Source organism: Eleutherodactylus coqui, chromosome 5 (genome assembly GCF_035609145.1).
Source record: "Eleutherodactylus coqui strain aEleCoq1 chromosome 5, aEleCoq1.hap1, whole genome shotgun sequence".
Taxonomy (NCBI): Eukaryota; Metazoa; Chordata; class Amphibia; order Anura; family Eleutherodactylidae; genus Eleutherodactylus; species Eleutherodactylus coqui.
This window is the reverse complement of record NC_089841.1, coordinates 105,724,932-105,741,074: the sequence shown is the minus strand read 5'-3', so window position 1 is coordinate 105,741,074 and position 16,143 is coordinate 105,724,932. Positions and strand designations below refer to the sequence as shown.

General features: G+C 40.6%; 1 protein-coding gene across 1 annotated transcript in view; it reads right to left on the bottom strand.

Moving 5' to 3' along the window:
• The window catches only part of ADGRV1 (adhesion G protein-coupled receptor V1), a 400,714-nt gene that overhangs the window by 184,253 nt on the left and 200,318 nt on the right, over positions 1-16,143 (bottom strand). Inside the window, exons 68-74 of the mRNA XM_066604894.1 lie at positions 15,322-15,471; positions 11,901-12,374; positions 11,671-11,814; positions 10,896-11,067; positions 8,740-8,875; positions 5,260-6,095; positions 2,997-3,114 (exon numbers count right to left, since the gene is read on the bottom strand). Coding sequence (XP_066460991.1) covers positions 2,997-3,114; positions 5,260-6,095; positions 8,740-8,875; positions 10,896-11,067; positions 11,671-11,814; positions 11,901-12,374; positions 15,322-15,471 — 2,030 coding nt within the window. The remainder of the gene's footprint in view (positions 1-2,996; positions 3,115-5,259; positions 6,096-8,739; positions 8,876-10,895; positions 11,068-11,670; positions 11,815-11,900; positions 12,375-15,321; positions 15,472-16,143) is intronic.

Sequence of the window (16,143 nt, the reverse complement as noted above, 5' to 3'; positions counted from 1 at the left end):
CGGAGACATGAGTATAGCGTCTCTGGGGGGCGCCGGGTCTGATTCTGCTGCGATATTTCGCAGGTGAAATCCGACCCGGCCGTGGGCATGAGGCCTTAAGGGAAACACCTGTCCTCGGGTTCCACGTGCATTAAAATAACAAATCAGCAGTTACTCACCACTCCCCTATTTGTCCGGTCTGCCTGTGACTTCACATTGCAGACTGAGCCTGTTTACAGACTTCAGCAGCCAATGACAGCACTCAGTAATCATGGCTGAACACTGTAATTGGCTGCTGTAGCAGGTTTATGGAATGTGACAGCTGCCAGTGTAGTACCCCAGAGTTGGCGTCCCACAGCACGTCTATCACTGTTTCAGGGTGAATGTTTAAACTCGGAGCTAATGTGGAAAATGATTTGTGTTACATGTTTTAATTATCAGGCAACAAGAATACTTGGTTTAGGGGTTAATTTCTAATGTTCCCATTAGCTAACTCTGCATGATTCAGCAGAATGTTAACTGACCCCCTCTCACTCCCGTCAATAATCCTTAGGTAGTTTGACAATTGGACAGTTAGTTGGGCCCTCACTCAGTATTGGTAGACGCAGAGGGTATAAAAGAGAGAGAGAGAGAGTGAGAGAGAGAGTGGGGTTAAGGAGTTCCATCTAAATCTTGCCAGCTTAATAGAGACTGAAGGAGAAAGGGGAGAAGAAGGAGGTCATTAGAGATGAGCGAGCACCAAAATGCTCCGGTGCTCGTTATTCGAGCCAAGCTTTTTGTAATGTTTGAGAGCTCTGTTCGAGTAACGAACCCCATTGAACTCAATGGGAGACTCGAGCATTTTTCAATGGACCCGCCGGGTGCTGAGCCTTTTTTTTTTCTCTCATTCTCTCTCTCTCTCAGACACTGCTGTAGACATGCGCACGCTTGGCACGTCACAACAGGAAGTGGTAAAGTGGGGAGGGGCCATAAAATTTTCTCAAACACGGCATGGTGCTCACTCGAGTAACGAGCTCCATCAAGCATGCTACTACTCGAACGAGCATAAAGCTCGGACAAGCATGTTTGCTCATCTCTAGAGGTCATCAATTCTAAACCAGTGTGGTGGGAATAAGGATCAGAAGTGTGAGTGTGAGCCCAAAGGAATTATAGAAAGAGAGAGCGAGGTTAGAAACTAAATAAACAGAAGTTGAGTTTGGCGGAAGTGAGAACGGAGAACCGAGAGCGATAGTAGGAGAAGAGAGAAGCAGACAAAAGAGGGGAGAAGAATCAAGTCCGTAATATGTCTATTCAACATTAGTCAAAGCCAGGGATGAAAGCTGGAAGTGTTTTACTGCAATGTAGTGCCGCAGCCTCCCTGAGAAAATGTTTCAATGCCATGTCTGCAAATGTGATTTCAAGTTTTATATTACCGCTGTGGAATAAGTTGGCGCTATACAAATAACAAGTCCCTTCCCCTTCCCTTACAACAAATCAATGTAATGCAATTGTTAATGCCAGTGATTCTGAACTGTGGTTGTCTGCTGGAAAGTTGCACTATTCCCTCTCTCCCCTGCAATAAAGAGTTGAAAATTGCTTTTATCTAAATACTGTCTGCTGGATTAGGTAAAGTCCCCTGGTGCAAGCACCAAGTTGTGACCAACTCCTAGGGTGACGTCACATCGTGACGTTTTCTTGGCAGGCTGTTTTTGCAGGGTGGTTTGCCATTACCTTCCCCAGTCATTCTGCAGGATTACTTTCCACCATCTATAACAACTACACTGAGGTACCACATAGCTCTGCAGGAATGTAAGGACTACTACCCCCATTTTCTTTGTTTTTGCGGTTATCCCTGTTTTCTTTCTTTTTCTCTTGTATACAGGCTGGCGTCATGATAGACTAACGTTTATTTTATGTTAACTGGTTTTTCTATTCCTTATTTTAACTACTTTTGCATGTGACTCACTGACTGTGACCGCAATTTCCCAAGTTGAAGGGAAGCAGCAGAGCCACCATGACTATCCTATTACTGCTCCCCGCTGCTTTACCCATGTCGCTGGTTTGCGCTTGGCCGTGCTCGCTGCACCTGTAAACAGACAGTGGAGACCAGAGCCGGCGGCAGAGGAAGAACGGGGAGAGATGAGTAACTGTTGATTTGTTATTTTAATGCATGTGAAACCCGGTGACAGGGGTTTCCCTTAACTCGGACAACCTTTAACCTCTTGATGACTTGTCTCATGTTAGCTTTACTAGTGTAAAAAAAAACAGGTCCATGTTGCTTTTGCAAAAATCGGTTGTTTTTTTACATCTGTACAGTTCCATATGACATCCATATACAGTCCAGGTGTCCATTTTTTATATCAGCTGTCTTTCACATCCGCAAAAAAAAAAAAAACTGAAACAGGTCCAACTCTTTTTTTCTGCATCTCTTAAGAAAAACAGACTGCGGACAGAGAGCACCCAAGTGCTGACCATATTATTTGCATCATCATTGACTTGAAAGTGCAAGTATTGTCCACAAGTTGCATCAGAATAGTGCATGCCATAAGTTTTTCCCTATGATACATCTGTGTCAGTGTAGAAAAACTGCTATGTGCCTTGCCACATTGACTAATATCGGACCGTGTGCTGTCCAAGTATAGCCCATTTTTTAATTGGACAGCGCACAGACTGAAAAAAAGCTGGTGTGTCAGGGGCCTAAAGGGATTTTCCACACTTGAAAAAAGTGTCTGAGGGAGGAGAAAAAAGAAACTAAGGCATACTCACAGGTTTCCGAGGTCCAATAGGTCCATTGCAGCCGCTTTGGTCTCTGCCATTCGAGACCCAGAAAGTTATGCATCGGTCACGTGCCATTTACTGTGCACATGGCCCACTCTGCCAAGAGCAAGCTTCGGCGGTGATTCTGCCATGAACACCATGTGACCACAGCGCTAACTGCACTTTTATATACTTTTAGTTTTCTTTTTTGTTTAACTGACAATTCAAAAAGGACACATTTCTGGACACATTTATTAATTAAAATAGCAAAATTTCCCAACCTGTTTGCTTGTCTTGACACTATTAACCGAGTTGTCCTATCCGCTGAGTCTTCATCAAGCACAAGGCCATCTATTGACTCCACAGAGAATCCCAAGATGCCATTTTGAATATCATTTCCTAAAACATGAAGCAGAACATTCTTTACTTTAGCTGATTGTATGTCACAGAACATCTAAGCGGAAAAGGGATTTACCTGCCTAAGATGAGAAACTTATGCCTGGACTTCCAACCACCTCGCTGGGTGTTACTGAAACAGCCGGGACGGCAGCCTTACACTCACTATATCCGTAGATCCCACTAAAGTGAATTGATGTTACGGAAGTAGTGTAGCATTGCGCTCTACATGATATCTATAATACGAGAGTTATGGAGACAGCATAGCAAGCTGTCCTATGTTCTTTTCGTAACTCCCATGCACTTCAATGGGAGTTATGGAGAAAGCATAAAGCTGCTGCCTTGGCTGATTCTGTAACACCCAGCAAGGTGATTGGGATTGCAGACGTACGTTTCTCATCTCAGCCAAGAAACGCTAAGAAGGAGCAATCCTTTTAACTGTGATTACATTAAAAAAACTATAACTTGATCAGAATTCAGCGAAGATGAGCATTCAGGAGAAGTCAGGAGGGGCTGGAAACGGAGTCATCAGAGAGTCCATCTAATGTAATGAATAGTGAAGCACATCAAGCAGATTGCAGTGTATTATAATACATGCAAAAATGTATTTTAGCCCATAATATAGGCAATGCAATAGAAATAATTATTCTGTTTGCTTTGAGTCCATTTATGAAAGGTGTTTCCGCTTTTTATATATGCTCTACACATGTCTTAATGTGAACTAATGTTTTCCCTGTTACTGTATGTTTTGTAATATGTAAAACATGTATATTATTTTTAGATCATTAAAGTGTTCCTACATTTTCAAATGACATTTTGGAATAAGCTGCTGTGTGTACATGAGGAATAACACTATTTCTGGCCATTATATGACTTGTGTCCTGCATTTTTCCCCTCTGCAGGTTGTATATCTGATTCTCAGTTCTACCAGAACAGTAGGAGGACCCTGGCTGATGTGTTGTGTTCTATAGACTGTGCACAGAGAACTGCAGATTCTATTCCCTAACTGTCTGTAACACACACAGAGACATAACATCATAATAGAGGACAGTATACAACAGTATTGAGGAGTGGATAGGTCATTAAATATCAGGAAATAACTCACTATTAGCTCTAGAAGGACAACTGTGTGTAAATATCTCTTCATCCTCTCCCTCCCCTCTGTTCCCATGGACTTCAACTAGCCCAATGACTAATCCCCTTCCTTTACTTCCTGTTCTACTCTCATGCCATCTCTGGTAACATAGATAACACTTGACAACAGGCAGTAGACAGCAAGTTTGAAAGAAGTGACACTAGCACTTTTCAGCTTAAAAAACGTCATTTTGGGTAGATAAAGTAAATTGCACTTTAGTCATTCAGTAAAATAAGTGCATAGTAACCCTTAACAATCCTCTTGAATAGAGATAATATTACCACTCCACTACTGAAACAACTTCTCTTAAAGTGGCTCTCCAGCACTAACTATTGATGATGACCTATCTTTTGAGGAAGAACAAAGATGAATATATAGCAGCCTTTATTGTTTTATTAGACCACCAGTCATCGAAAAGTGATCCTTTAACGAACTGCATATTGGAGTATCTACCAATTCTTCCAGTGGCTAATAAATCTTATTCAAAGTTGGCTTGGCATTATTGGGGTTTCAGCACTTTTGGGAGTAGCACCCACTAGTTCATATTGTTTATACTACTTGTTGAATCTGTCTGATTCTGAGCTCTGGGAAAAGCTCCACCAGGAAACCAACAAAGATTTGCAGCTTTCTGAGAACATACTTATCTGGGTTCGCAATGTTTTTATATATGAGGTTGTGCTCATTCCTTGGCACAACCATACCAGGTAAGCACATTTCAACTTGGACGCATTTGTCCCCCTCTGGTTGCTATAATGTACTACACTTGACAGTGCCTTCTGTTTTTCCTCCCCCCCTTCTATTCTCTTCCCTTTGTGAGGCTCAATATCACGAGGATAAGTCATCAATAGTTTAGTGCTGGAAAACCCGTTTTAAGTCCATGATAGATATGGATGTCCGAACATTGCATGCACATACGGTATATAGGTAGAAGTAAGGGGATTCTACTTGCATTAGGTAAACATATCTTCACATATTTCATGAATACACTAGGCAATAAAATGAAAAAATTCTACCTTGAATAACAATGGCTGAAAATGCAGAATATCCGCTTTCATCTTTATCTTCCATTATCTGAGCTCCTCCTTGGGGATCCATGAGAAAGACATAGAATATTTCCATACCTTCAGGTTCCTCATCATCTAAAATCCTAAATGAAACTTCTGTTTCACTTTGCCCATCCAGCAATGTGATGAGTATGGCCTGATCTTCAAAGTCCAAGCCTTCTGTAGCCCATGAAATATTTTTGGACCCATGGCTATGTTCAAAAGGAAGTCCCTGTAGACCATTTTGTGCCTTTCGAGCTCCAAATGTTGTAAGTATGACTTGAACAATACCACTAGAACCATGTGTGCGTTTGACGTGAATGGTGACCATATTTAGTGCGCTATGATTTGAATCTTCATCAACATATGTAATCGTGGGTCCGATGCTTAAGACCCCCGACATGAAATCATTTGCTAAAATCTGTATAGTTGAAAGCCTAAAGTCAGAATGTAATCGTGGTCTCTCATGGAAAACACCAATATCTTCCACAGATGTCAGGTTAACATAAAATAGTTCATCTGGTTCATACATTCTATCATCAATAATGGAAACGTGTATTAAAGAGCTTGTTTGATACTTTTCGAATATCACTACTCCTTTATCAATGGGCACATAATCCTCTTTTGGTTTGGCACTTCCTGAAATGGTTTGAAAAGTAACTCTTGTGTTGTTGCCATGGAAACCATACAAGCGTTGAACATGTAGTGACACTGTATGGTTGTCTTCCTGCACTACAATGTATGTTGAATTAGGTGAAAACTGGAAAACTCCCATTGGTTCAAATTCTGCAAAAGTGAATCCCGGTCTACAAAAATGGGGAAAAAAAGTCATAAAGTGAGATGAAGGCCAGGAAGTAACTCAGAGAAGATTTTATATTCCCAAAACACCCTATTAACAAGTTTGAAAGACATCACAGTAATGTTATCCATATAGGTCTAATAAGGGGCATATATTGTAAGGCCTTATAGCAAAGCTCATATACCTCAATCCTATAACTCTATGACCATATGAAGAGAAGCAGGAGAAGGGCTGTTTTCAGTTCTGGCCCCCTTTCTCCCCAGATCCCATAGCAGTGGTGTAGTTTTCCTATGTGATAAGTATGTTCACAGTGTGGGATTAATCTTGTGATATTTTAAAACTTTGGACTTTTACAGACACAGCAATACCAATTTTTAAAATGCTTTTGCTTTTAATGTTTTGAGTAGAGATGAGCGAACGTACTCGGTAAGGCCGATTTCGCAATCGAGCACAGCGATTTTCGAGTACTTCACTACTCGGGTGAAAAGATTCGGGGGTCGCCGTGGGTGAGCGGGGGGTTGCAGAGGGGAGTGGGGGGGAGAGGGAGAGAGAGAGAGCTCCCCCCAGTTCCGCGCTGCTACCCCCTGCTCCACCACGCCACGCCCCCTGGCGACCCCCGAATCTTTTCACCCGAGTAGTGAAGTACTCGAAAATCGCGGTGCTCGATTGCGAAATCGGCCTTACCGAGTACGTTCGCTCATCTCTAGTTTTGAGGCAACAACTAGGATAAGGAGGGATTCAACTTCTAATATTTTTATGTTTTGCTGATAAACAAAAATCTTTAAATGTTAAAGATCATATTTTACTTATATTTACGTTTTTTTTCAGTCCTCACATGGGACTTGTGATTGGTTGATCGCTCCTACTATTATACTGTGTTCAGCGCAGAAATCTTTCCAATCCAATTTGTAACCTGGTTTTCCTAGGGGGCTTACTCTTTTTCTGCTGTTATACAACAGTGCTATATGCTGGCTAAAGCCAGTACTGCATGAGGTGACATGTTGGATAGGCTCCGACAGCAGAGAGGCTGGCAATATACAGTAAGAGAACACTGACAGATGTCTTCCAACATCGGAGCTGTACAGCCTTGAGGTCAGACAGTGGATTGGAAAGGGTTAAGACATGCCACAGGCTTGTCTTAATAGGTGATCATTCACAACAGCCCTGGGGACCCTCAGAAGGCCGCAGGCTTCTATGATACCCGGAGGAACCCAGCGAACTCAATGCAAGAGGGCCATTCCGGACATCACATCAGAATCCCGATCTGATCTCTGTCAGAATTCCAAATAAACAATTTAATTCCCAAATTATCATAATGTACTGCTAAATAAGAAAGGTTGGTTCCAGTTTGCTCCTGGAGTTACCCTCCTCAGGGAACCTATAGGAAATAGGAGTTCTGGAAACTGACTAATTTCTTACCCCATAAAACAAGCCCTGTGAATCCCACAGCACTCTCAAGTGTTTGTTAGTAATTACTGTGATAGAATGTAGACAGACAGATGGGATCACCTCTAAGCAATCATCAAAGAGTTTAAATGAATATTTCAGAGGCTGACAAATACATAAAAAGTAATACTGAGAAAAAACTAGAATAAGAGCAAATCAGATCTTATAAGGTGACTCCAGTGAATTTTTTTTATTCATTAAGTCAGTATTCTCCCAGCATGTATAAATGACCTAGTGTTACCTTAGTTAGTTATACCTTTCTATCTGAAACTCCTGGAGTCCTTCTACTCAGTTGGTCATGTGATCTCAATTCTGAACTGCAAAGATTTACTTGGATTCATGTGCTTTCAAATTAGTCAAAATAATGCACAAAAAATAAAAATGTAAAAAAATCCTTAAAAAAACCCCTTTTTAATGCTTTTTCTCATATTAGCATAAAAAAAATTTAAAAAATCCCACATATTTGGTATTGTCGTGTCCGTAAAGACACGTACAATAAATTTAACTGGATTTTTATGCTGCACGGCAAAAAGCGTGAAAAAACCCGCTAAAAAAACTAAGGCAAAATGCAAATTTTTAGCTTTTTGCCTTCTGAAAAACGCAATAAAAGTGATTAAAAAAAACTACAGTTCGTCTTGCAAAAAATAAGCCCTCACAGAGCTCCGTCCATGGAAAAATAAAAAAGTTATAGGACTTTGAATTCAGTGATTTAGAAAGATAAAGATTTCCAAAAAAAGGGTTTTTATTGCCGAAAAGTGGAAAAACCTAAAAAAATATAAGACTTTTGATATCGTTGTAACCGTAATGGCCTGCAGAAAAAAATGTAGTGTGTCATTTATGCTGCATAATTAACGCTTTAAAAAATAAATAAAAATCTATGGCAGAATTGATGCGTTTTCTCTCCCTGCAATCATAAAAAAAATAATAAAAGTTTTACAATATAATGTTATGTATCCAAAAATGGCACCAAAAATACTACAGTTTGCCATGCAAAAAACAGGCATTAAACGGCCGCATTGACGGAAAAATAAAAAGTTATGGCTTTTGAAAAATGGAGATGAGAATCCGCCAAAAATCGTTTGGTCCCCAACACCAAAATAGGCCATGTCATTAAGGGGTTTAGGGGTAAAGGCTGTTTTGATCAATTCTATTATTTGAATTTTCTTCTGTAGATCACCCAGATGACATATATATTGTACTCTTACTTCAGACGTGCTCCACTGGGTACGCTGCTACTCAAACCGGTTAGCTGCAAAGCAAAACCTTCAGGTCCAGCAGTATTTGCCTCCAAGAGTAGTGGAATAGATTTCCTGTCTTCCCCATGCTCAAAGACAACAATGCCTAGCAAAGGATACAATTATATTGAGTTACAGTGATTAAAAACATGGATTATGGAATAAACGCTGCATGTATTCTAACAACTTCTAATTATATCCTTCATCTTTAGTATAGTCTAGGCACTAACAACAATTATTAAGTGAATAAACAAATAGCTTCGGTAAAGTTTTATTTTACACACATTGAATAGCCACTTTATTAGAGACCCCCATCTAGGAGCGTCTTGGGCCTCCTTTGGCCTTCAGAACTGCAGCAATTGTTATGGCATAGATTCCATTAGGTGTGGAAATTTTTTTGCAGGTTTATTGGCCCATGCAGATGGAAAGTTTCTTGCAGTTGATGCAAATTAGATTGCAGTACTGACATTGAATAGATTACAGGAAGGTGTAGTGGCCCAGAACCAGCAGGGCCCCTTCATAATGTTATATGTCTGTCTCGCGACATTGTCCTGTCAGTGTCTTAATTGTAGTGTGCATTTGGTATGTGTATTGCATTTCTGCAGCACTGAATGGGTTAATGTCTGTGTTATGTCTGGAAAATGTGTCTTGTTGTAGGTCATGTGACCTTGTGATATATATGTGTGTGCAAGATGCAAGGAGTCAAGAGCTGTAGCGGTCTTCTTGAAGGAGTACTTGCAAAGAGTGGGAGTCAGTTAACCAGTCTGCGAGCGAGTGACCCCCACAGACACTGGTCGATCTGTGTGTGGAGAATGGAAGAAGCTGAGTGATACCCTTCTGCTCGGCCTCGGCCTACCCTACCCAGGATGTGCCGATGCAACCACTAAGCACTGAGAGAGAGAGAGAGAGAGAGAGAGAGAGAGAGAAAGAGAGAGAAGGACTGCTGCTTGAGAGAGAAAAGCACCAGAAGCCAGAGTGTTGACCGGTAGAGTGTGGGAGGGAGAAAGAGTCGCCGGGAGTGGGATCACACAGATAACAGGGACTGTGGATTTACCCAGATTACCTCCCTGTCACACCACCTTCTTGAAGTGCACTTTGTGCCTGCAAATGTTGTATGTTGAAACTTTACTGAAGTTACAGTAAACAGACATTAGTGACCGTTCCTGGTTTGTCCAGAAAGTATCCCTGTGTGTGGACTAAGTTATTTACTTCACTGAGATTCACCACAGAGGATGGAACGATGGCGTCACGAGTGACAAGAAGATTGCAGGTAACCCCTGGTTAAACTTTCCCTGTGACCTCCCCCAGCAGTAACTTGGACGGGTTCCGAGCTATCCCCAGGGGAGGGGACGGTAGTGCCACCGAGACAAGGCCCTTATCTGCCCTGCCATCTCCTCGGCTATGGGCCCACTCCTTGGACACTGCAAAGGGTTTATTGATTCATGGTTCTTGTGCCAAATTCGGACACTCCCATGAGCATGATGCAACAGAAATCTGGATGCATCTTACCAGGCGATATTTTTCCACTGCTCACTGATCCAATTTTTGGGTTCTTTTGTTCGCTATATTCTTGTCCTTCTATTTCTATTAGACAGCAATGACACTTGACCTTGTCATCTGCTATTATAGCCCATCCATGCTAAGGAACAATGAGTTTTGCCTTCAAACACATTAATTGGAGCACCAACCTTGTTCGGTATTTGACTGAAATTTGTTTGACTGTGCACTGCTTTTTCAGCAGAATGATTCTTAATATCTTCCTCTGACCCCCTTTCAGTATGTCCATAAGATCCCCTTCCACTAGATGTTTTTCCTCAATCACGCCATCAATGTACAAGAAAATAAGGTTGTCATTTTTTGAAATACTGGCCCCAGCTAGTTTGGCACACATGACTAGGCCTTGCTCAGACTACTGAATTTCCCTATTCTTATGTGTATTCACACTGAAAATGACCCATGGAAAACTTGCTCATTTGTATTTAGGCCACATGTCTAATTTTCAAATAGGGAAGCTCCAAATGTGAAAAGCACAGTGTCTCCAATAAAGTGGCTATTCAGTATCCTGTACTTTAGAGATAATAGATCAAACATTAATAACATTTAAAGGTACCAACAAAATTACTTACCGGATTCTGGTATAAGTTTACCAAGACGGATGTTCTTTGGCATGAAGCCAGCGGGATATCCACTTATCCAATTCACAGTTATAGCACCATAAGAGCCTTCTCTGTATATAACAGCATTGCCCATTCCTGATGTGATATTTGTAAGTCGAAAAACCACAGATTCAAAACCAATCTAGAGAAGAATGACATTAATTAAAGCTTTACATGGATTAACAATAACTCTACAACTCTATTCCTAGTGGGAGCAATTAATGACTCTACGAGCTTCCTTGAAAGATTTTGTAACACTCAACCTCTTTCCTGTGGGTTCACTCACACCTTGTTTCCATATTGCAGGTTCTGGGTCAGAGACCCATGTATCTTCAATAGTAGGGATGAAGTACTAATGAGATAACATGATATTTAATTACATCATGTTCACAGACGATATATATATTTCAAATGGATCCAGTTTATACAAAGCACACATGTACAAACATATACCTGTACATCTGGATCATTTGCCAGTGACTCCCACTGTGAAAAAATATTCCGTATACCTTCATGTATACTGTTTTGTGGTTTCCTTTCACTGTATTTTGAAAAGCATACACTTTTCAAGCCTGTTAAAAAGGACCATGAAACTTGCAAGAAGTATGTCAAACGGACTCATTTTTAGCATTGGTCTGGCTCATAGAAGACTATCTCTACACAATAATATAGAGCCTCAGAAGTACTATATAACCCTCAAGTCAACAGGAATATGAAATCGTGTTTGCCTATGCTGTTGCTATACCTCTGAGTTGGCAGCATCTTTTGGTACCAGTACCGGAGTTGGCTTTTGTTCTTTATGTATTTGGGGTTTTCCGAAACTACTTTCCTCCATTAGTGTGACATTTGTCAACTCAAGGGTAAAATTAAAGTCAGGTGAAAGAAAAACCTGTAAATACAAAACAGCATTGATATATAACCATAGTACATCATTACTATAACGATGACACATTCTGTAGCTAGAAAATGACTGACCTGGTTGTTGATTGGCACTGTACTAACTCCATAGCTTGCACCATCTTGAATCAGCACATTCCCCTTGATTGTTCCTGTTAGATTACTTAGTTCTGACTTTTCAAAGGATATCTCATACTCCACAGTGACATTGCCAAATGTTCCAGCAAGCCTTGTGATATTAACCTCTATATAACGACCCATATCATCATGTACAATAATGCCCTGACTTACTGGGTCCAAAAAGAAAATACCGTGCGGATCATCATTTGCCAAAACTGTGAACCACACCACACTTTTGCCTTTATCCAAGTCTGCCCCTCCCTCTACAGAGGTCAACTGAACCATATAGGTCTCTTCTAATTCTGGCACATCATCAGGTAGGAGCTGAAGAGTTATCTCTGCAACATTCTGACCATCAGGAATAACAACCCATCCAGAAGTCACTGTGAAATCACCATGAGTGTCGGAGGCACTAGTCAGCTGCCAATAAACCTAAGAAAAGAGACAAGGATTTTCTTTAAAAAATAAAATACAATTATTAAAGTAAATGAAATGTAAATTTCACTTTAAAAGGGGTTGTTCCCAGAAATCAGACAGCACTGTACATTGTGCAGTGGCCCGGGCTGGTATTGCAGGCCTATTGAAGTGAATATTACTCAGCCTGCAATACTAACCTGGGCCACTGTGTAACGTACGGAGCGGTCTGCTTCCTGCAGCAAAACAGCTAGAAGTCGGGTAACCCCTTTGATGTGCAAATGCTATTAAAGGTGGTGGTCCAAAGCCAAAACAAGGGACTTTTGCTTCTCCAGAAACAATGCCACATCCGTCTATGAGGTGTGTCTAGTATTGCAGTTCCATTCCTTTCCATTGAAAGGGGATGAGATGCAATATCAGATACAACCCATGGATAATCATGACACTATTGCTGAAAAAACAATAGACCCTTTTTTCTAGTCCTGGACAAAATCACTTCAAGCAGGGAGATGACAGCGGTGAGACTTTTCAAGCAGCCTGCTGCACCACCGGGGACACAGACGACGGCTGGGAGGTGAGTATTGCATTTTTCTTTACCTAGTATATACTTGAGTATAGCCAGGCTTATACTCGAGCCAATAAGTTATACCAGTTTTTTGTGGTAAAACTTATTAACTCGGCTTATACTCGGGTCGGCTAATACTCGAGTATATACGGTATATAAGAAATGATTAAAATAATTTTAAAAAATATTGAAAATCGAGTAGAAAAAGTGTTTTGTATGGAGAAGTGATGTCTGTAAGTAATCTTTATATTGTCCATTACAAAAATAAAATGTTTCAACTTCCTCTGCTGGCTTCTAATCAGAGTGCACTCAGAGGACAGTAATTCACAATTGTAAATAAGAATCATTGAGACCGTTCATCTCTATAGTAACAGACAATTCCTGTTTTTATGGAAAATTAGAGACAATTGCAAGTCAAAATGAAAAGCAGAGGAAAGGAAAGAAAACAGCTGAAAATTAAACCCTTTATATAAGTTTTCATTGGTGAATCAATAATTAAACAAGAATATGGAAAACTTTCAAAAGTTATGCTATGCTTCATAAATAATTAACACCTTGAGGATCGGGACAATTTTGATGTGTTAGGAATGTGTTAATTCTATCACTTTGTATACTGCTAGTTATAACAGTCATTTTCAGGTCAACGTGTTATGAAGTAATAATAATCCTGTCACTAATTTGATGTTAAGGCAGTTTTACAGCTGATCCATTAGAGTGGGCCAGTTGACCACACCACTGCACCGCAGGCTCATTTGGAAAAAGAGTTCCTATTGCCTAACCTCTCTAAAAAGTCTTAGCTTCTGCAGTGGATCGCTGGCTATAGCGTGTGCTATATGTGTTTAAAGGGCCTCTCCTGTGATTTTTTTCATTCATTATGTAGCTAGCCCTCCAGTATGTACAAGTGGGTTATTGTTACCTTAGTTAATTATTCCTTTTATCTGAAACTCCTGGCTTCTTTCTCCTCAGATGGTCATGTGATCTCAATTCTGACTAGCTTAGATTTACTTGGGTTATGTGTTCATTTTCTAGTCAATTTCTCAGTCTGTGTTGTGCTGTTATATGGATCCTACCACAGAAACTGCCTAGAAGGGGCACAGACACTCCCATCACAGTTCCTTATGCCTATCACACAGCTTCTGCCATGCAGTTACAATACATGAGATCACAGCTCATCCTCCCGAATGTATACTTATGGCATATTTAGGTGAATATAGAAGGTATTTATAACTAAACTGTCCCTAGCAGGCAGAAATGGAACAACGTTTAGCTAATGCATCATGGGATAGATGTGAAAGTGAAACCAAAACCTCTCACCATCAAGATGGTGGCTGATATGCATCAGACAGGTGGCTGCATTGCAGGAAAGTAAATGCAATATACAGAGGAGAGTTACAGAGTGTGACAAGTAATCAGCTGAGGGGGGCTGGGATGGGAGAATTTGTTTTCCCTGGAGTGGCACTTTAAATACAGTATTCCTTGTACAGTAGGCTTCTAGTGTCTTGCTTCTAGCCTAGCTTTGTCTCTGGTCTGTATAGGTTACTCCTATTTTCTAGTCCAGTCCATGCATTTTCACTTGTTTGCATTTCCCTTTTTGTAGTTGTCTTGTCTTGCTTCTAGTTCAGTTTGGTTTTCTCGTCTCTAGGCCCTAGTGTCCTCTTATTGTCAGGGTCAGACAGATTTGTTGCAGCAATTTGTGACTGCTCCACACATCTAAATAGGGTTTGCCTATACTTACATATTTTTATAGTGCTGTTTTCTGGGCAGAGGTCCAAATCCGATATATTCAGCAGCTAATTAGTAACAGATTCCTTTGTGAGACAAAATACTGTTGGGTCTCCTACTGTAGATCTAGTGGTCTTGCTCACTATGTGGAAGAAGGTCTAGTAGGGTGTAATGACATGGTCTCTGTAGGCAGAGAAGGCCCCCAGAGCTGGACTAAGGGTATAAAGGTCACGGATGAAGCTACAAGGTCATGGGCCCGGGTGCAAAAGTTTATCTTGGGGCCCCCCATCTTCTCTTAACCCCTCAATGCAGAGGCGTAACTTGAGGCTCCTGGGCCCCAATGCAAAACCTGTAACAGGGCCCCCAATTATAATGCTATATTCCTAGTACTAGACTTCCTATAGTGAAAAGAGAGGCCTTTTGGGCCCCCTAAGGCTCCTGGGCCAGGGAGCAACCGCATCCCCTGCACCCTCTTATAGTTACGCCGTAATATTGGTTATTAATTGTTTTTGTGTTTTGGTTACCTTTATCGTTTGAGAGGGGGTAGATGTGTTAGATCGGCCAGCTACTTTAGGTCTCTTAGCTAAACTATAGTTTCTTTTTTGGTTTTAATACTCTTTATATAATTCCATGCAAATAGCAGCTAAGAAAAACAGACAGTGATAGATGTATTAGTACCGTAAGGTTTCCTAGTGTCCCCTGAATTCTTTTGAGAATAAGAGTTATATTTAAAGGGCTTTCGGTGTTTTCTGGTTCTGTGTAGTTCTTCTTTACAAGTGACTCAGCTGCAAACTGTACAATTCCATTTGGATCTCCAAATTTCTGTATCTAACATAAAAAGTTAGAAAATAATGAACACATGGGTTAGTACATCCCCCTACTAACTTGGAATCCTTATCAATGCCATATACAGTATTTAAAGGGATTTTCCAGAGCTTTAATACTATACAGGATATACATATATATATATATTCTTAGGATAGGTCATATATATCAGACTGGTGAGAGTCTGACACTCTGCATCCCTACCATGGGCAGAAATACGCTGTGTATTATTGTGCATATTTTTTATGCATGCAATATGCAGAGAGTAGAACCTATTATTTCAATGGGTTCATTCACATTTCCTTTTTCTTCGTGCGCATTTCTGTCGAGCAAAGAAAATAGAAGTGCAATATTTTTCTGCATATTTGCACACCAAAGGCCCCCCCACAGAAGACAATAGGGGGCACAAATGCACACGCAATATGCAAGTAGATGTGTGAAACACTGTTATTATGCTGGAAAAAGAACACATCTAGAACTAATTAGCCACTTCAATCAGTGCATCTTTGCTGCGTGCAAATGAACATGCCCAGCGAGGGCAAAAAGTGCAGTAAAATACAACGATGCACACACAAAAAAAAATTCATTCCGCAAATATGCAGCACTCAGGCGTGAGTGCAGTTTTGTCGTTAAACATGTCAACACCCAGTACCATTACTCTTGGGTAATTGGTAT